This window comes from Apostichopus japonicus, chromosome 2 (assembly GCF_037975245.1).
Source record: "Apostichopus japonicus isolate 1M-3 chromosome 2, ASM3797524v1, whole genome shotgun sequence".
Taxonomy (NCBI): domain Eukaryota; kingdom Metazoa; phylum Echinodermata; class Holothuroidea; order Aspidochirotida; family Stichopodidae; genus Apostichopus; species Apostichopus japonicus.
Window position 1 is genome coordinate 5,823,791 of NC_092562.1, and position 23,212 is coordinate 5,847,002.

Consider the following 23,212-nt stretch of genomic DNA (forward strand, 5'->3'; position numbering starts at 1 on the left):
TTACATGCGCCCAATAGTTCAGTTTCGCAGCATTTCGAGCTATTTCGCAGTGTATAGGCCTACTTGTTATGATGTTTTGCGATTTTGTTCCCCGATGAGCTAAATGTACTTCTGCTATAACATGTACTGGGAACGGTTCGATTGCAGGATATGATAAAACATCGTAGATTGCAGTATAAAATCTCGGAGATTAAAATACCCAAAGGAAACTTTCATACCCCCCCCCACCCTCCTTTATGTTCATACTTTGATTGAAGCTTCTGAGATTAAGACGGTATCCAATGAGATGAATAATAGTGTTAAAAAAGTATTAAAACGTTTACACGGTGAGTTTATCTCGTTAACACGGTAATTTTAAGATTTTTAACCTTTTGAAATGTGCGTTAGTTGTGCAAAATGTTGTCCTTTTCTTCTCCGATGCGATACAAACTGCAAAAATATACCGGCCCAATCCATTACACTGCTTTAAAGCTTCATTGTAATTCGCCGAGTTATTAATGTAAATATTGTTACTTCTGCTAGGTTATAAACTATCAAACTGGTAAATTCACATAAATTATGAAGCAACTGGCTCATACTAAGCAAAAAATGAATAATATCGTGCGATCTATAGGAAGAAACTAATAAATGTATAAGAGGGGTAAATTTTGACCAATCATGGCATTACTTGCACATGATGCTAATAATTGTTATGTATAAATACTTGGCGGAGCAAAAACTTGTACAATCAGCGAGAGTTGATACTCATGACCACACAAGACTGCCCATGTTGACATTTAGACATGTAAGTAACACATTGGGGAACTTGATCTCATGTACCTATATAGGTGCTAGTGCCATTGGTCTCATACCTATACATATAGGCGTTAGTGTTACTGCTCTAACATTTCTACATATAGGCGTTATTGTCATTACTCTAACATTTATATATATAGGCGTTAGTGTTACTGCTCTAAAATTTATACATATAGGCGTTAGTGTAACTGCTCTAACATGTCTACGTATAGGCGTTAGTGTTACTGCTTTAACATTTCTACATATAGGCGTTATTGTCATTAATCTAACATTTATATATATAGGCGTTAGTGTTACTGCTCTAAAATTTATACATATAGGCGTTAGTGCAACTGCTCTAACATGTCTACGTATAGGCGTTAGTGTTACTGCTTTAACATTTCTACATATAGGCGTTAGTGTTACTACTCTAACATTTCTACATATAGGCGGTATTATCATTAATCTCACATTTTCTATATAAAGGCATTAGTGTCAGTGGTCTCACATATCTTTATATAACCGTTAGTGTCATTGGTTTCATACCTCCATGTAGGTGATAGTATATTGGTCTCACATATCTACATATGTGCGTTAGTGTTATTGGTCCCACTTGTCTACATATTGGCGTTAGTTTTATAACAATAACATCTAATATAAAAGCCTTAGTGTTATTGGTCCAACATGTCTACATATTGGAGTTAGTGTTGTTTGTCTCACATATCTACACATATGCGTTAGTGTTGTTTGTCTCGCATATATACATATTGGAGTTAGTGTCATTGGTCTCATATATACATATATGCGTTAGTGTTGTTTGTCTCACATATCTACATACATGTGTTAGTGTTATTTGTCTCACATATCTACATATATGTGTTAGTGTTATTTGTCTCACATATCTACATATATGCGTTAGTGTTGTTTGTCTCGCATATATACATATTGGAGTTAGTGTCATTGGTCTAGCATCTACATATATGTGTTAGTGCTGTTTGTCTCACATATCTACACATATGCGTTAGTGTTGTTTGTCTCGCATATATACATATTGGAGTTAGTGTCATTGGTCTCATATATACATATATGCGTTAGTGTTGTTTGTCTCACATATCTACATATATGTGTTAGTGTTATTTGTCTCACATATCTACATATATGTGTTAGTGTTATTTGTCTCACATATATCTACACATATGCGTTAGTGTTGTTTGTCTCGCATATATATATATATATTAGAGTTAGTGTCATTGGTCTCATATATACATATATGCGTTAGTGTTGTTTGTCTCACATATCTACATATATGTGTTAGTGTTATTTGTCTCACATATCTACATATATGTGTTAGTGTTATTTGTCTCATATATATCTACACATATGCGTTAGTGTTGTTTGTCTCGCATATATATATATATATATATATATATATATATATATATATTAGAGTTAGTGTCATTGGTCTCATATATACATATATGCGTTAGTGTTGTTTGTCTCACATATCTACATATATGTGTTAGTGTTATTTGTCTCACATATCTACATATATGTGTTAGTGTTATTTGTCTCACATATCTACACATATGCGTTAGTGTTGTTTGTCTCGCATATATACATATTGGAGTTAGTGTCATTGGTCTAGCATCTACATATATGTGTTAGTGCTGTTTGTCTCACATATCTACACATATGCGTTAGTGTTGTTTGTCTCGCATATATACATATTGGAGTTAGTGTCATCGGTCTCATATATACACATATGCGTTAGTGTTGTTTGTCTCACATATCTACATATATGTGTTAGTGTTATTTGTCTCACATATCTACATATATGTGTTAGTGTTATTTGTCTCACATATATCTACACATATGCGTTAGTGTTGTTTGTCTCGCATATATATATATATATTAGAGTTAGTGTCATTGGTCTCATATATACATATATGCGTTAGTGTTGTTTGTCTCAAATATCTACATATATGTGTTAGTATTGTTTGTCTCACATATCTACATATATGTGTTAGTGTTATTTGTCTCACATATATCTACACATATGCGTTAGTGTTGTTTGTCTCGCATATATATATATATATTAGAGTTAGTGTCATTGGTCTCATATATACATATATGCGTTAGTGTTGTTTGTCTCACATATCTACATATGTGTTAGTGTTATTTGTCTCACATATCTACATATATGTGTTAGTGTTATTTGTCTCACATATATCTACACATATGCGTTAGTGTTGTTTGTCTCGCATATATATATATATATATATATATATTAGAGTTAGTGTCATTGGTCTCATATATACATATATGCGTTAGTGTTGTTTGTCTCACATATCTACATATATGTGTTAGTGTTATTTGTCTCACATATCTACATATATGTGTTAGTGTTATTTGTCTCATATATATCTACACATATGCGTTAGTGTTGTTTGTCTCGCATATATATATATATATATTAGAGTTAGTGTCATTGGTCTCATATATACATATATGCGTTAGTGTTGTTTGTCTCACATATCTACATATATGTGTTAGTATTGTTTGTCTCACATATCTACATATATGTGTTAGTGTTGTTTGTCTCACATATCTACATATTGGAGTTAGTGTCATTGGTCTCATATGTACATATATGCGTTAGTGTTGTTAGTGTCATATACATACTTGCGTTAGTGTTATTTGTCTCACATATCTACATATTGGAGTAAGTGTTATTGGTCACATATCTACATATTGAAGTTAGTGTCGCTGGTCTCATATCTACATATTGGAGTTATAGTGTCATTGGTCACATATTTACATATTGGAGTTAGTGTCATTGGTCACATATTTACATATTGGAGTTAGTGTCATTGGTCTCATATCTACATATTGAAGTTAGTGCCATTGGTCCCATATCTACATATTGAAGTTAGTGTCGCTGGTCTCATATCTACATATTGGAGTTATAGTGTCATTGGTCACATTTATACATATAGGCGTTCGTGTCATTGGTCACATATCTACATTTATGCGTCTAGTGTTGCCAATAAATAGTATATATTGATATCATTCTTGTGGTTTTAAGCATATGTTTATGTTCTCACACATGTTTTTTCGTTTTCATTTTAAAGTTAGACTATTGGATGCTCAAAAGAAATCAGAAATTTCTGATATTGAGAGATTAGTGTGATTACAACTATAGTAATAACACGTTGGAAACATGGTTCAAGATACATATTTTGTATTTTGGGGAAGTGGACACAAACCTATGATCGGTTTGTTGCTCTTTCCTTGAAGGACTTTACATTAGGAGATGGTACGGTGCACCAGACGGGACATAGAAAATATTAACATTTTATGTAAATTTTGTGACCAATTTGTCTCAGTAAATAGCTTTTTTACTTTTGTATGATGTTTTTAATTTATGTTCGAAATTTCAACCTTCTACACCGAAATTTGCACTTTTTATCTCATAATTTTGATGATATTATTTGAAAATTTCAATTATTTTGTTTTATTATGACTTTTGCCATCAATTTTTACATACACCAATGGTTCAATACAAGTGTTTGGACTATTTTCTTTCAAACGTTCATCTATTTCCTCCAACTTTCGACTTTTTAACATTGAAATGTCGACTTTTTTTCTCAGAACATCGACTATGTTTTCTGAAATTCAGACACGTTCCACGAAATAAAGACTTTCTTTATATCGAGAGTTCGACTGTTTATTTCTTAATGATGGCTTTATATCCAAACATTTCCACATATTTCTCGGAATTTCAAATATTTCATCTCTGTCTTAGCTTCAACTAGATCCTTCAACTTTTTCAATGATCAAACTTTCGATATGATTCCTCGACATTTGCGAGATAATATCAATTGGTCGGCTATTTAAGGGTAGTTGACTGAGTAAGGCAAGGTAGTATAGTCAATGCAGGAAAGTTTCGACTTTTAATTATCAAGTTTTTCAAGGAAACACACAATAGAATTCTACTCTTTTGCCTATGTGTGAGTACAAGGTATGTAATGAATGTAAACAATACGCTCAATAATCTTCTTTATTGTCCATGTAAAAACAGTATTGAGATATTCACGATGACAGTTCTGACGATATACTTGGTCACCTTGGTCGTGGGGGTTCGCGGAGGTAAGCCTTTCACTCAGTCAAGAAACACTTCTGAATTCGCCTTCGTGATACTAGATTGATGAACTTTAATCACTTAAAATATATTATTAACAGTGCCTTTTATGTTTATACTTGGCAATAGTAATATCAAACAATTCTTGACTTCATCATCTATTGTACAGTCAGTCGATTACAACCTTGTTTTAGTATAGAAACACATTCCTGTAAAATATCATTGATAGCCGAATTAAACATCAATTTTGCTATCCTCTTTATGTACTGAGATCATGAGAGGACGGCTTTTACACAGCTGTCAATATGTTACCGTTTTCAGCCCATCATGCTTCACAACATTGTACTATAGATTATATTCCTTAAAGAAACTTTGTCATATTTCTGCTAATTAAATTTTGTTTTCCAATTTGGATTGGATATATCATGTGCATGAAACTGGCAACAAAAGAGCGCATTATGTCATCATCTGATCATGCCAAATGATGAAAATGATTTGTTTTTCATTATATTTTTTTATATCATTAATCTTCTTTTTTTTACAAAATATTGCATTTTGTTAAAATTTTGTAAAAAGTACAAAAATACAGCTAAGGAAATGTTTCAAATATATTACATGTCAAGGATAAATCAACGTTCACATTATCATAGGAAAGCACAGCTTTCGTCATCTTTAACATGGTGACGTCACAGATCGCACTATCGTAATCTTCCAGGCGTAGGGCAAAGTATAGCCAGTAAAATAAGTACTTATATCAACCAGATTTTGAGGTATAAGAGCGTGGTATTATAAAGATGTTTTCAACTAACATTGTGAAATATGTTTTATTCTAGATAAGTTTGATAATGTCTTCTATAGGAGTATCCCTTGGACGTTCACTCGAAGGTAAAATTTGTTATCCTATAGGTGTCATATTGGTTGACGGGCTGCTTCAAGAGAAGCTTGCAAGAATCTTTAAAAATAAACTAATGACATATATAACATAATAATGAGTCAACAAAGACAGTGAGATAAATATACCTTGTTTATCATTTCTTGATGTTCAGATCTGCCTTTATCTTGGCCAAGGGGTACGTATGGTCTTCCAATGCCCATCGAGGGATGCCCAAATTCTCGGTTTAAATGGAGGGAAGGCACTCGGTATCAAGACACTGATGACAGCAATCCGGGCAATGTATTTCCTGAGAAATTTCGCTTGGCTGGCGACAAAGATAAAAGTTTTCTAGAACACAAGTTTTGTATCAAAACTGAGTTCCGACCATTGTTGGATGTGGAAGTTGAGGACGACGCGTTTTCTGGCGGGCAGTATTGTATTTATAAGAAGGACAGGTGCCCTACTGGTAATACAATGTAGAGTCTTGTTATTAAATGATAGTATATGCCTAACTCTGGTTTGATATTAACAAAAAATTTGCCAATGGACTAAAAAAACATCAACTGAACTATCCAATTTGCCTACAATAAGATATATATCATACCATATGCCTACATTGAACTCAAGATGTGTAAATAAAAGAGTGAAATTCACATTATGTAATTAAAGTAAAGGTAACATGGCTGTTAGACACTCTTTCACACAAACTGTTCCTTTCGCAGACATATTAAGTAGGCCTTTATATCGTGTCAACAGCAAATCAATGTAGAGGGATGGGTTGGGTAAAACGCCTCCAATCACCATTTTCACGTGCAAAGAAGAGGTTAGGTACAACTCAGGCGCGGATCAGAGGGGGGTCCAGGGGGTCCGGACCCCCCTGCTCTTGGTAAAAAAAAAAGAGAAAAAAAAAAGAGAAAGAAAAAACGAGAGAGAAAAAATAATTAAATTAAACGCCAATTTTAAACATGTAGGACGTCAGAAGGGCGGTTATCCTTACATGTCAGCCAGGTGTGTCTTTTCCGTAAAATGAACTATAGTGTGCACGCGTGCTACACGTGCCAAAAATGCCTAAAAATCTCAATTTTCAGACCGAAAAGTTTCAAAATTGAGGTGGTGTTCGAATTTTTTGAGCGGTGAGGTGGCAGAGCGGTATAGGCTGCATAGGATGCGCCAACGAATTCTTCACGAGAGATCGTTTTCTGCGGTGAGAAGGCATAAAACTGTTTTCCGATCAACAATGGGCGAGGAACGTCCCACAGCTCTTGTTCGCATGAACACGTATTATAACACTCCTATCGACACTGACGAAGTGGTCCGTTCATTGAGAAACATCCACGGCGTTTGTTCTCTTCAATCTACCATGAATAGATCATCAATAAAACTAGCTAACTCGTACTGATGCAGATACATTTCGAGTGAGTTTTTGTAGGTGCATTGAATGGCTAAATTGAAGGGGGTTCCCTGTTGTACTTAAATATCCAAGAATTTCACAATGGATAGAGGGAAACCCACTCCCCTTAGACCATAGGATCACTGGCCAAACCCCTCACCCTTCCAGAATCCTGGATCCGGCCTAGCATCAAACAGTGGTGACGGAACGGGGCGGGACTGGTGGCTAAAGGCATTATGATTTTTGTATCATCTCAACTCATCTGATATGTATTACCATATTTCATAGATTGTTTTTTTCTCGTCAATTGAGAAATTGCAGACATGAGATCAACGTTTTTAGGCTAGGTACATGCAGCTTAGAATACTCGGGAAGTGCCGTTTCCGGCCATCTGGGGGGGGGGGGGGGGTTGTAAAGCCCAAAATTGTATGGTACGCTCCGCGCCAACTGATGGTGGCGCTCCTCTTAGATAGTCTTTCGTTCAGGCGCGGCTGGACCAGTCAGACCCCCCTGTCAAAATTCCTGCATCCGCCCCTGCAACTGTTATCAATGATTGAATCTGTAGTAAACGACTTCGTGTGTCCTTTGAAGAGACTAAAGTTCGGATATTGAAAGCAGTGAAAGCATCAAATAATACCTTATGCCATAGAAGGAGAATGTTAATGTCGATATAAGATTTCATAATAGACGAAAAATGTCGTTTCAAGGTTAAGTACAAAATGCTTATTCACAATGGCTTTCATACACTGTGACACAATGGTATCAGATATCTCCGTTTCATAAGAGAATGAGTGACTGTTTCAGCCTAATTATATTGTAGCAGTTTAATAAAAAAAAAAGAGATTGAATCTTTAATACAGAATGAAAATAGCAGTCTCATTATATGCGTTGTTCAGTTTCAACGACAATATGGCGTCAGTGATGTAACGATGCCGCATAATTATACACGTTTTATTTAGGTTATACGTACGTGCCGTTCTATAGACGCTCTTAAAACTCTATGACGTAAATGGTTTTGTCGTTTCTGTAGGCTTCAAGACCGGTTACATCAAATGGGATGACGAAGACGGGAACAATGGCAACAGCTATTCGGGTACCCTACCGGACGGTACCTACGATCAAGATACAGTCATCTTTTTCTGTTGCCGTAACGACGGACCAACCTATAGGCCTATCCCATTGCCGACAGATGATCCGTTCGTTCTATTCCCGACTGATGAAGAATGCCAAGAGGTTTGCGTATTTTACTTTATAAAATATTGAGAAAGCTCAATCCTCTTTTCTCTGAGTTGTCAGGTCATGGTTTTATAATGCTAAGTCTGAGCAGTGCGATACTGTTTCACAAATATAGTTTGATGTGTTACGAAGTCCAGGTATCACGATCACAATCAAGCAGATAAGAGAGGTATTTTCTTTAAAATGAATCTAATCCTTGTCACTCGGTAAAAAAAACATATTATTTAGAATAAATGCATTAAATACCGGTATACTTAAAGTTAATTTAACGCGCAAGGTACCTCGGCAACCGATGGGCTTTTCGTCGGGGTGTCACACCCCAGGGAAGTCGGTGTTCACTCAAGTAACAGGGCGGGTGTGTCTGGAAGCTTCAGGGGGCTCTTTAAGTAAATAATAGTTCCGGAAGAGAACAGGACCATGTAAGGTAAATAACAGTGGTATCCAATAGAGAATTAAGACAGATTGCTTGGCATGGTGCAGAAAGGCCGGAACGGGAGGTGGGGTTTTGTTAGTGCTAGGCAGACTTCATGGTTGTTTTGACGTGGCGTGACGTACAGGTTGGTGCCACTGGGAGAAGAGACCGAGCCACTCCTTGCAAACTAATTTATATAACATTCGGTAAGGTTACTCGACCGGAACTGGGAACTGCACTGATTGTGTTTACAAATTAGCATAATAATACATAACTATTTAAGACGTGCATAACAGCAATTAGCGTAACTTACGTAATATATTCACTATGGACACTACGTTATCATAAATATGGTACGTTCACTGAGGACGTTAAATTAATCAGTTACGTGACATATTCAGCTTGGACAATAAAGTCATCAAATATCATGTCCACTCTGGACATTAAAATGTATCAGGCACGTGATATATTCAGTGTGGACATTAATTTAATCACATGGCATATAAGTATTCTTCTCCGTACACAGGTGCAAGGAATGACGTCAGAGCTTCAATGGTACAAATGGGACACCGAGAATCGCGGAAATGCGGATAAATTTGTTGGTTCTTTGCCTTCCCATCGTGGTAACCCAGATATTCAGCTTGCTTTCTGTGTGTACTCTAAAAAATCTGTGTAACCGAAACAAAACTCGCCTGTATGTTTCTTGCAATGTGCTATATATAAGATTTCAATAAATGTCAAAGGAGCGATATAATATATGAAGAATTTCGTTTCATTTCTTTGAGAGAACTACAATTAACATGATTTAAATTAATACACCAACGATACAATAGTGTGTTTAGTGAGGTGCTGTTGACTGTATCTCAACACTAGTTACGACCGTCTAATCCTTCATACAAACTTAAGCTTGAAGCGTCTTATTCAGGTTCATTTGGTAATTGGTAAATTTTTGTGAGGTGTTTCAGTCCCGGTCGATGACGTGCTTCAATGAGTTCTAGTGGCAATGCTAAATTTCATTTCATTTCATTTCATTTATTTGTAAATTAAATTACGAAACATGAGTGGACAATATTCTTGACCGACTTCGATTACGACCTCTATACAGCGAAAATAACCATCATCATGTTTATCACCAGGGAGGGGCCCCTAGCAAAACGTTTGACACTACCGTGTATAGATATCAACCCATAACACAGTTATGTAACTAACTACAATATGACATAGATGCAGATTGACTTGAAGCAAGCAGGTGTGATATAATAGATGAAAATTGACTTAAAGCAAGCAGGAGTTATGTCATAGATACAGTTTGACTTGAAGCAAACAACAGTGATATCATATAGATGCAGTTTGACTTGAAGCAAACAGGAGTGATATCATATATTCAGATTGAGTTAAAGCAGGAAAGAATGGTGTCATAGATGCATATTGAAATGAAGAAAGCAAGAGTGACATAAAAGATGAAAGTTGACTTGAAGCAAGCAGGTGTGATGTCATAGATGCAGATTGACATGAAGCAAGCAAGAGTGATGTCATAGGTGCAGATTGACACCCAGGAGTAATGTTATAGATGTAGTTTAACTTGAAACAAACATGATTGATTTTATAGATTCAGATTGACATGAACCAAGCAATAGTGATGTCATAGATCAAGATTGACATGAAGGAGTAATGTCACAGATGCAGATTGACATGAAGCAAGCAGGAGTGATGTCATAGATGCAGATTGACATGAAGCAAGTAGGGGTGATGTCATAGATGCAGATTGAAATGAAGCAAGCAGGAGTGATGTCATAGATACAGATTGACATGAAGCAAGCAGGGGTGATGTCATAGATGCAGATTGAAATGAAGCAAGCAGGAGTGATATCATAGATTCATATTGACATGAAGCAATCAGGGGTGATGTCATAGATGCAGATTGACATGAAGTAAGCAGGGGTGATGTCATAGATGCAGATTGACATGAAGCAAGCAGGGGTGATGTCATAGATTCATATTGACATGAAGCAATCTGGGGTGATGTCATAGATGCAGATTGACATGAAGCAATCAAGAGTGATGTCATAGATTCAAATTGATTTCAAACAAGCAGGAGCGATGTCACAGATGCAGATTGACAGCACAGCTTTCTTAATTTTTACTATTGCTTTGGCTTGAAACACAAAATAAATGACGATTGATCTTTAGACTATATTAGTCTTTTAAATGCCAAACTGAATTTACCACTGAAATCTGTATGATAGCACCATGACTTTAATTAGGTCGTTTTTCGGCAAACGATTTTCTAATTCAGCTCTCATTAAGGAGGTTATGTAGCAGCGATAAAAAATGTGAAATCTATCTTCGCAGTCCCACTTACTGCTCCCTATGTACTTCAACAAGAACGTTTCTTAACCTGGGTTCACTCGCTCCCTGGGGTAGACATGTATTGTAAGACCAGCAATGAGATTTTGTCATTGGACATGAGATATATCTCGAATCCATTACCAGGTTCTGAAGGCGAACTATGAGATGTCAATTTTGGTTCAGGTTTTCGAATGACACAGAGCGCTGTTGGCGTTGCTATTCAGCTCAATGATTTATGTACCAAAGGTACATCACAGAGCAATTTGAAAAATGACAAACAGATTTTCTATGCATTACTAGAAGTATTCGCAAGACTTCCTCGACCATAATTCTTTCGGTCCTCTCCTTGATCAATTAAGTTGACATGTACCGGTTTAAATTGACATGTACCTGTTAATGTGCCATCAACATAAGAAAAACTTTGCCCATAAGGTGAAATTTTTCAGTAAATTGTTAAAATAACAAGATAAAATCTTATCCAAAAAAAAAAACAACAGAAAAATGTTGGATTGCTTAGTTGCTTAAACTGAGCAATTGAACAATTTTTGAAAAATGTTTAATTGACAACTTATCATATCTCGTGTATTGGACATTTTGCTGCAAATTTTTCAATTGTTCACTTCATTCCATCTGAGCAATTGTAAAATTTTCTGCAAAATGTTTAAATGGCAACTTATCGTATCTCGTCAACTCAACATTTTTCTGCAAAATGTTTAAATGTTCACTTCATTCCAAATGCTCAGTTGAAATGAAGTGAACAATTTAACTGTTTTTCCATGTGAGTGATAAATAGCCACCCCCCTCCAAGAAAATAATATTAAGCGCGCTAGGAAAAAGCACTGTATTTTGGGGTAGTTCACTATGTCGTCGAATATAATTTGTTGAAAAAGAAAGGTTTTCCCCTTTGTTACATTAACATAGCTTTTTTAGTTGACGGTAGTCTATGTAGCCTATCAAGCAGATAACTTATACTCATTGCTTACTCGCTAACCAGAGTGATTAATAAATTTGTGAAGTGAGGGCCAGTGGTACAAATGTACCCAAAAAAAGTTCGGAACAAAAGTGCAGTCGCGAAAGATGGGGTGTCTGACTGACACTGACCGTATCGTTGACGAGTAGGGTGTTGGGGGTGGGGGGGGGGTTACAAGGCAGCAGTCGAATTTTCTGGCTCCAGAACCCATCCAGTTGGAATTTCAGCCACTACATCTCCCCCCCCCCCACCCCCATCTCAATCATCAGGCCTTAGCTACGTCCCTGTGTACGCAAACGACGTTCATTACTGTTTAGTTTTTACGGGACTTTATAGTAGAAATTAATACTACGTGCGACCGTGGAGCTCTGTGTATAGATCCATGGTGCGACGAAGACTTGTACCCACGCCTATATAGAAATTCTACCCAAGCTTGGCAAAGTATGACAAGTAAATCGCAAATCCAACACATATATACCGGTGCTATGGTAGAGTGGCGGATAAAGGCGGTGGCGTTTGGAAGCAATGCGGGTTTCTCCCACATTTGTGGTCGCTTAAGCGTCGTGAAAATAACTGCTGATTATTATTACTATTATAACATTTAAACAATGTAGTAGTTTGAAAGATTATTGAACTTTCAAGGTTAATATATAAGTTTACTTGAGTATTCACAAATTCCAATCTCCAGTCCACAATCACGAATATTCTTCCAATGCTCGCCCCACCCCTTCTTTTTTACGTCCTCTTCACTCATTATCGATTCATGGACAGAACTTATGTAATTTCTGATAAAATCTTCCTCAGTTGCATCCTATATGTAAACTGAATGTTCCGTTGTTTGCACATATGTCGAAATGATTTATATCGCTTGAGAAATAAGCATTATGCAAAAATTGGCCTATTCACGTGTGGTGTTTGTAAAAATCACGCACCTATATGCGAATATATAATAGCTAAGATTGTCCTGTGTCCGTTATATAATTCCATTAAAGAAATGCATACCTGAGACACGGAAGTATTATCCTGTGAGGGTACCGTAATACATTCATGCTTGAGACACATGCAAGTCTTTAATAAACAGAATAGCAAGTCCCAAACATATAGACCTTCCTTACCGGTTTCGAACCTCTGGACATACAATCAGCGTCCATAGCCTAGTGGTTAGGGTGTCCGCGTACCGAGCGTGAGGCCTAAGTTCGAATCCGGCGGAGGCTGAAAGTTTTTTCACTGTTCTTGATTTTCCAACTCATTACGATTTTCATATATATATAAATATATTTAAATATATATATATATATATATATATATATATATATATATAGTAAATAAACATATATAAGTGCCGTAATAAAGGCAAAAATAGAGCGCCTACATTACAATACGTGGTACACACAGCGAAATCCTTATGCATGTGCCGGATGAAGGTAATGGTTTTATTCTCCAATAGTTATATATATGAAACGAATTTTCCTGAAAATTATTGCAAACTACATCTAGATCAAGTAACGTTAAATACACAAGTGATGTTTAATATGTTGAATGTCAATGATGGAATGTAGCTATATCATTACGCTGTTGATATGGAACTGAATAAAATTAAAAATTAAATACTGCCGCATTTTGAAGAGTGTCAGACTTTCAAACCTTTTAAAATGATAACTCGTATTAAATTTGTAGTTGATGTGGGTCTCTGAAAATATAGCAAGAATGTGTTTGTGATTACTGTCAAAAAGGCGTGATATACTGAATAACATGTACAGGGGCGTCGGAGCCGGTACGGCAGGTCCGGCGAACGCCGGACCAATATTCACGGCGCCAAAAAAAAAAAAAAAAATAGGACTAAGAAAAAAATATGGCAAAAAATAAAGAACCAAAATGAAGCACTTAAAAAATGTGTTTCAGAAGATTAATCGGGTACAAAAACAGACAAGGGAGAATCTTGTTTTTTCATATGACACATGTGAACTGCTATTTCATGCAATCTGGAAGGTATATTTTTCAGTCATTTTCAATAATGATGACGGCAAGTAGGCTAAATGTCACTACTCTGGCATGGCAGGGGTCTTGTTTTCAAGCTCGGGAAGTGCCATTTCCTGCAATCTGTGTGGCATTTTTTCAAATTTTTCTCCGTTACGCTACGCGCCACTATGATTGGATATGTTGTTTGACCTACCAAACGTACCCCCCCTTCCAACCCCCGATAATTATGACAGATGGCCACACTCTGATCTGCCGTACCAATCCCAAATAGCTTCCGACGCCCCTGATGTAAATATCAAATGCTATTGTCACTGTGACACGCTTCACATTGTTTAATTGTTTATTGTAAGATTCCAGCTACTATATGATCACTGAGTCAAAGCATGGTTAAATGATCGACAAACTGCTATATTCAGTTTCCTCCGACTTTAACATAAGTTCACGAGATCGTCAACAAGTTTTAGCAGCGGCAGTTCACGGCTTCCATACATATTTGAATTTAACTGCCTATTGTTGCTGGACCGTAGAATTCGGAAATATCAATGTTGGATGCTAACTACGGATCTACAGAAGCGTAGAAAGGACATTGTACCGTGGAGGTTTTTACCTCCACGATTGTACTAACAAATTTATGGACTAGTAGAACGTAATGATAATATAATAATTGCAGTTTCCATGAACTAATATGTGAAAAGAATCGCTTTGCGTTGAAGACTTTTCGAAGACAAACAACAAAAAACTATGGCTTGGAGGATTCACACTGAGTACATATAGCATCGCACAATTTTTGTCACTTGAAATCCAATCGAGTTTTCCCTTTGCTGTTTGCGCCAAGTTAGCTTCCGAGAACCCGCGACGTTTAAATGAGCATTTACAATAATTAGGGTACTTTAATTAGACCTCCTTTAACACTATATTGGGAACCCGATGCAACCATGTGGTGCACCCCACACACTCGCCCCCCCCCCTCCCCCTCGTCAGGTTCCCCAATGTGTGGTAAACTTAACTGTTAATGCAAAGAATCGTTCTTAATTTTATTATGAACCTGTTTAATTGCATATGCGTTTGTTATAGAATGTTATCCGTTAATTTTAATTGGAAAGTTAGGTGATCGAGTAACACATTGACATCTCATGGATACAACATTTGCCCCTAAACTGATCCAGAATGGTCGTAGAATTCATCTAATATTACAGATGAGTCATATTTTGGATATTTGTGGATGTCTCCTTCTATCCAACTATATGTACCCCCTCCGAGTTTAGTCCTGAGATAGAAATTAAAATATAATTAACCGGTTCCTTGGTGATGCCGTTTTTGCGGCTTTAGAAATGGTCGGGTCCAGAATAGCTATTTAGGACATTTATTTAAAAACGGGGACAGGGGTGGGTGGGGGGCACAAGCCTCGGAACTGGGATATCGAACAATCGGTACTCTGCAGTGTCAGGCTTCAAAAACCTCGGCTAAACTTTGTCGGTCACAGCGGCGCAAATCCATATTTGAGATTTAAGTAATTTTTGCTTAAATTTTGTGCGAAACTTTTTCCAACCTCCTACTCCATGCCCCCCTGCCCCCTCCCCCTCCCCCCGTTTCAAATGCTCCTCTTACGATTCCCATTGTCCATATCCTTTTTCATAGATTACACTCAGAATTTTTTTTTTACACAGGTTAAGTAAAATTTTACTTGATTTTCATGTCAAATAAGAACACCAAAACATTTAAGTAAAATTTATCTAACTGCTGTTTGGTACAGTTTTACATGATCAGCATGTAACGCAACTACAAAATTATTATGTAATATTTTGCCAGCCATTTCTACATAGCACCCGTTTTCAGTAAGCGTTTTACACATGTTTTAGGTTAATTATTCAAAGCAGCTTGATGCACTCTTTTTCATTAAATCGATCACAACAGAAAGGCACATTTAAGAGACTACAACAAAGAATGACAACACAAATAATTCAGAGCATTTGATGAATTCAACCTTTTATTTCAACACTGAAGAGGGTATATCCCATACATCTATACAATCATGCATGAATAGTGAACTACAGCCATGATATTTTAACCTTTGTGGCCTGCAGTTATGGATGACAGTTTGAATAGGCGGTCGTAACTACATTGATAGCATACTTTCAAACGGTTGAAATCTTTCAGCAATGTAAGTCCCACTTTTACCTATAATAGAAAAAAAAGTAAAATAACAAAAACATAAACAAAAGGTAATAACAAAAACATGAACAAGAGGTACTATCTCTTAAAGGTGCATGCTTATGAAATTTAAATGATTTATTTTTTTAGTGTCTGAGATGCATGTACAAAAAACATTTGGTCGAATTTTCAACCAACTCCCTCGACATGTAAGATATTTGAAAGCTCACCAAAATTAACATAATCAACTGTCTGATTGCAAAATTTGACAAAGATACAACTCTACCCGCAGCATTAGCTAAAATGTCAGGCAAAGATACATAAAATGATCTGTTCATAGTCACCTTAGGTTCAATTACAAAACATCAACCCATGAACATCCCCCCCCCCCCAAAAAAAACAAAACATAATCTTATATGTCATATGAGCGTTGCAACTTAAAGATGCTGGTATATAATTGAGCACTGTAGTACTGTTCCAACAAATTAAACTTACTATCAGCTGCTCTTTGACAGGATTATGATGTATTATACTATTAAGCACAACGGATCAATACTTATACATCCTCAAGTAAAAGGAAGGTTCTTGAATATTTGGTGGTAGCCAGTTAACACTGAAATTATTTTGCCTTCACTTTTCATATAAATACCCCACCTCTTGCAACGTTTATAGTAAATATCATTTTAAAGCTAAACTTAAATCATAATCAACTGTCGGCCATGACGAAAATGACAAAGATAAAACTTTTCCTCTAGTCACCCATATATAAGCAGTAATTTCATAATCTGCTGCAGAGATAGTAGTTTTATTTCAATTAAGAGTCAACAATCAACCAGTACCAAATAAAGAATGAAGAATGAAATGAACCGATATAATCTTCTTGAAAGAAAATGGAACAATCGTGAACTTTGTGACATGAAACATATTTGCATTAAACTGACCATTAGCATTCTTGGTACACTGAATGCTATGACAGTATAAATCAATTTAATGTTACTGTTTGTGTAATAAATTTTACATTCACAATGTTAACACACAATTATCACAATGATTGGATTTATGATTGTACTGCTATTATTAAGCACAACGAATCTGAACACTCTTACAATAACAACAATGCCTCTAGTGATCCGATGTGACGGGTCAGAAAATGTAATGACAAAGAAACAACTCTTCCTGAAGTTAATTTAAAACAAGCAACAACTTTAGATACACAGTGATTTGTTCATTATTAGTTTAATTTGAATTAGCATGCACACCAATCAAAGCAAGTATTGGCGAAATGAAAGAATATAATATTTTTAACACAAATTGGAAAATATACATCAAAGTGAACTTTGAGATGTGAAAACATGTGGAATGCTGACTATGACGACTACTACACTGCAGTTACCTTGTCTTTGTTGGTGGCACGGTCAGCACGAAAATCTCGAATCTGGTTGCACTTCACACTGCCAGTCCAGGCAACTTATAAACAACTTTTGGAAATATTCCCATGATGCACCAAGACACGCCTTTTGGTATTCCAGATTAAACACATATAATGATTTGAAGCACACATCAATGGCCTTCATAATTGTACTCTGAGGTAGGGCATGTCTATCGATAATCACATATAACTGCTGAGGATGTATTTTGCTTTCTCCGAGAAGGAACACATCTGGCTGAGGCTTTTCTGAAATATTTTGCAAATAGACTGCAAGTTGGTGCTTTCCTAAGTAACAAAACAAAAAAGATAAATACATTCCAATCATAATAAGGCTGTGTAAAAACCTAAATGGTTCATAGGCATTTATTGGCATGTATCACTCACAAAAACGTGACATCTGCATCCGAAAATAATAAATGTTCAGTGATTCAAGTGGAGAGAAAAATTAATTATCCAGCAAGGACCTTCAACAGAGATACTCTCAAGCTGTTCTATTTTGTAATGTCTGTCATAATAACGAAAAGACCTGTGGTACATTAAACCCTGTCCACTGATTACTACGCATGATATCTGCACCAAAAACAACAGGGACCATCCTTGGGTTAATGGTTATAATTATACCTACTATCAACTCAAACATAAATAGATTTTGTGTTTACATGCTAATTTCAGTATAATTCTCATTTGGCCCCGCCCATCATCAATATTTAATTAGCAAGCCCAAAATGGCAGTGAAAACATAACGATGATGGACCAACGCTCCACACCAAATATTAAGTAAATGTCATGTATAGCTACTTGGAAATTGCCTTTTTAAGTTTTTCACATTAAGCCCCCCCCCCCTCTGCCCCTCTAATTCTTATACAAGATATCTTCACTGAAAACAACAGGGAACACCATTCTGCCATGTATCAACTCAAATTAATCTAGGATTCTTGAGATATCAGGTATACAAGCAGACATCTCACACACAGGACATCACCATTGCATAGATTATTCAAGCCTTTGGCAAAAAAAACGAAAAAAAGAAAGCCGAAGTGTTGGAGGGATGGAAAACAATTTTCTTCAACCATATCATATCTCCCGAGGATTACATACATTCATCTTAAAAGTCAGTACCTGTGAGAAATTTACTCTCTACTAGGAATTGAGTAGTTGATAAATATTCTTCGTTCATTAAGATAAAATATCTGCATCAAATTTTTGCATTGTATTCCAAACACAAACTGACATAATAACAAATGTGGTGGGCACAAGGACATGCAAACTTACTCAATGAAAGTCTACGAAAGCTGCACATGATTCCTTTACAGATAGTTAGCCCCTTTGCGTCTCTCAGGAAACAAATGGTAACAAACGGATTGCAGCATTGTTCCCATTTGAAAAAAAAGTTTAAAATAAAGCATCACCCTGTTTTTACATATGGTTATTGTTGAATTTATTATATGTACATAAGTTTCCTTGATATCCACAGACAGTAGTATTATACCAACTAAACGAATTATTTAAGCAATCAAAGAAAAAACGAGACATCTAGTGTGCCAACTGCATACAGCCACAGCTTAAGTTAAAGTTAGCCCTAAAGTACAGGTAGGCATGGTGATATCCACAGACAGTAGTATTATACCAACTAAACGAATTATTTAAGCAATCAAAGAAAAAACGAGACATCTAGTGTGCCAACTGCATACAGCCACAGCTTAAGTTAAAGTTAGCCCTAAAGTACAGGTAGGCATGGTGGCACTCACATTTACATATAATTGGCTTGCTTCGATTTTCAAAGTGGTTAAACATTCAGAATTTTTAACTCCTTGTAAACTCATGAGATGATAATGCAGTCTTGGGGGGGGGGTGTCTCTTTTAATGTAATTTAGAATATTACAATCATTTAGAATATTTTGTACAGGAACCTATATATCAATGGACAGGTGAGAAGTTCAGGATTTCATGTCACATGACTTTTATTCAATTTGAGCTCATTCTGTATGCAAATATGCAAAAAATATGCAAATATGCAAAAATCCAAAATGGCATCTCTTCTGTCTATGAGCAATTAACTAAAAGTCAAGGAATTGGGTTTGTCATCTTGTTTTATATTATTTTGTGATTGTCTATAAAATTTCCTTTTCTTCTGATACCAATTGTGGGTGAAATTGGTTGAAAAATGGCAGAGATATGAGTTGTTTTACTTTTAGGAGAGAGTAGTCTGTGTCTGTATAGTATATATATACTCAGTACTTTTGCCGGTAATTTGTTGGATTTTGACAAATATTTCAGGAATGTTGGGGAAATTTCGGTCATAATTTCAGCCACTCTAAATAGACCTATGCTTTTAAAGGTATATTTGTAATGTATTCAGCTTCTTCTGAAGATTAATGAGGATGCTGGGGCTGATCTAAATTTCAGTTGATTTTTAGAAAAAAATGAATAGGTCAAAGGTCAAATTTCCAAGAATTTTAAACGTAAACAAACTTCAAAATGAATTGTTTGGAAAGGTGTTCAATATAACCTCCCCCCCCCAAAAAAAAAAAAAAAAAAAATTATACATCATTGGTAAGATCGTTCTCTGGGCTTCATTTTGGTACTTAAACAAAGTATGCAGGATGAAGTATTGGGAAGATGCAATGCTTTAAAAATGCTCACTCCAACTGTCTGCAATTGCATACACTGATATGATAAGGGCTAGATCACTACCAGATTACAGAGCTTTAGTTAGGTCTATCAGTATCATCAATCCACATCAGCTTTGGTATATATGGCTAATTATAACATATTAGAGGTAAGACAATGTTTGAAGTTTTAAGTAGCTTTTAGCACCGATCATTTTCGTCTTTAAGTTCCTTATGCATGGTGTGTTCTTTAACCTCCACTCTAAAGTTGGTCCAATCCACCATAATATCTACCGCTAAACCTTTTTGGTGGAAGTGAATCTATGCGGTGTCTAATCAACCATGTTTCTAACGCTAAACAGATGAATATTTCATGTAATGAAACAGTGACATTACAATGTTTGTTCCCATCATATTATAAAACGGTCATGGACAATGGGAAATACATAATTTCCTGCATAACAAATAGCTTCATCATGATTCCACAATGGTAGTAATTAGTGGAAGGTGCATTACAACAAGACATGATTATTAATTCTCTACTGTATGTTCCCCTTGAACTTTAAAAGAAATACAGCTAGTTACACTTTGTTCACCTCCTTTAGCCTTGTTGATGGCTTCAGTGGGTAGCTAAGTTTGGGATTCTGCCTGTGCAGGTCCCCATGAAGAGACAAACTAAAACGAATGACAGCGAATGACCGAATGACAATTGACTTTGTACAGGGTTAATTATCATTTGCGAATGACAGCGAATGACAACGAATGACAACGAATGACAACGAAGGACAACGAAGGACAGTGTTGAGTGGAGATAGAATGATTAACAGAGTGGAGTAAATGCGGTTATTGGTTTTCTGCGCAAAAATGATTTGAGGAAAATCGCATGTTACGTGGTTGCAGGGTTTTGGTGTAATTTACGGATAGAAACCACAGGGAAAGTTTGTGTGTGAGAATGCGCTTGAGTGCTGTGCTTTTTACCTCTGTAGATTTATATAGAAATATATCTGAAGCCGCTTCAAGATTATAGTATTGTTATAGTTTCTAACAATTAATATCGGAAAAATGACGTTATTTTTTTTTTTTAAATCGGACTTACAATTTGCTTACTATAAGGTGCGTTTTTATCTTGTCCGTACTTTACTAGATCTAGATACCCACGAAATCTGAACTGTGATATCCGGTTGAAGCAAATGTCTGTGCTGTCATTACTGTCATTCGTTTTAGTCAACGCACTTTTTTAGTGTGTACAACATATTGTCATTCGTTATGTGTAACGCAATTGTCATTCGTTTTAGTAACACCCCCCATGAATATGGTGTAAGGGTTAATAAAGAAATACAAACAACTACCTATATTCACCTCCTATAATCTATTCATTTGTCGCAGTGCCCAACTATTATGTATTAGTAATTAGTGAAGCGGTTAGTATATTGATTTTACTCTTATAATAGACTGTACCACGTATAGGTATTACTTCTACAAACTTGTTCAATTTCCCTCAATAAAGTACAATAGCAAGGGACTTCCCCATTTTCCACCATTGCATCGTGAGCCATTCAGCAGCAGCCTACGAGTTTGATCTGAAGTGTTACAAAACGGTCATGTATTTGTTCTTCCTCTTATGATCAAATATCACTATTGTGTTTGTTCTGTCAATTGTTAAAAGTCATAATACGAGCCACGGGTATTGACTATTCATTGGGGAGAAGAAACTAAGTGGTGTTATTACTCAGATGATCCGTATGTATTTATTACAGCTTTAAACACCGTAGATTCCGGCTATGATCATCCGCACATGTGCCCATAGACAAACTCTGACAATATATAACTTGGCGCGTGAATCTAAAGGTATAAGCGCACGTGGTAGTTTTAGGTAATATACAAATATATGTTTCAGGAATCAAAGTGTGTTGCAATGCACGTTATGTATGTTCTCGCGACAATCATGTGTCTGTGGTTAACAATAAATGAAAAAAAAAACCAACCACCAAATAATTTCATTAGTGACGAAATAGTGTATACTAGCCTATCATGAAGGGGGGGGGGGGGGGGTTCTTGTTCCTTTCTTCTTATATAATAACTGTCGTAACATTTTCCAAAAAAAGTTGCTACTAGGAAGGAAAACTCAACGAAGATATTAAGGAAATGAAATGGTCTATTGGAAAAAGAAGAACAATAAAAAGGGAAAATTACAACCACGTTGTAACATCCTTTTAATATCTCATGATTAAAAGAATTGATACAAACAACTTAAAAAGAAAAAAAAAAACGAAGGACAGGGGCAGGCCTATATATTCATCTGTGAAGCCAAGCTCAATCATTCACATACCATATCTTCATATCACCACAGTAGAACCACCAAAGAGAAGGAAACAGGACAATTCTGTAAAAAAATATTTATAAAATTGCAAACTAGAAATCGAAGAGAATCCAAGCTGTACATCATGGTAAGTTAGGTATTGGTTACTACATCGCAGGTTCATTCATTATTCCATGCTTTGTAATGTCATCAGTCAAGCCCAACATGTAGAAGAGGTCATTGCCTAGGTGACCCGAGGTCAAGGAGCCTCTGTCAACACTTCCAGTCAAATCATAGGTCTACTTATCTTAGGCTGCATAATTTCGATCAAAACTACATTATAAAATGTTTACCCGAAATAGGGTAAGGGCGGTATAGAATTTAGCATGCATAGACTCCGGATGTGTGATCTAATTAATTTGCAGGTCCTTGTACCGCGTAAGATTGGTCTTACAGGTTGAACTCGTAATGCGTAAGGTTGGCATGTAATGTACATTTCTGTGTAGTCAAACGAAAACTTTATTGCAGAATACATAGAAAACAAATACGTGCGTTTCTTATACGTTTTTCGTTGCAGGTGTATTTCCACTTTTGTTTT

General features: G+C 36.0%; 1 protein-coding gene across 1 annotated transcript; it reads left to right on the plus strand.

Moving 5' to 3' along the window:
- Positions 1-618: 618 nt before the first annotated feature.
- Positions 619-9,568, plus strand: LOC139972747 (uncharacterized). Its single transcript, XM_071979200.1, has 5 exons — positions 619-784; positions 4,856-4,923; positions 5,962-6,255; positions 8,210-8,412; positions 9,354-9,568. The coding sequence occupies exons 2-5, from the start codon at positions 4,872-4,874 to the stop codon at positions 9,501-9,503; spliced, it is 699 nt and encodes a 232-aa protein (XP_071835301.1). The 5' UTR covers positions 619-784; positions 4,856-4,871; the 3' UTR covers positions 9,504-9,568.
- The last annotated feature ends 13,644 nt before the right edge of the window (positions 9,569-23,212 follow it).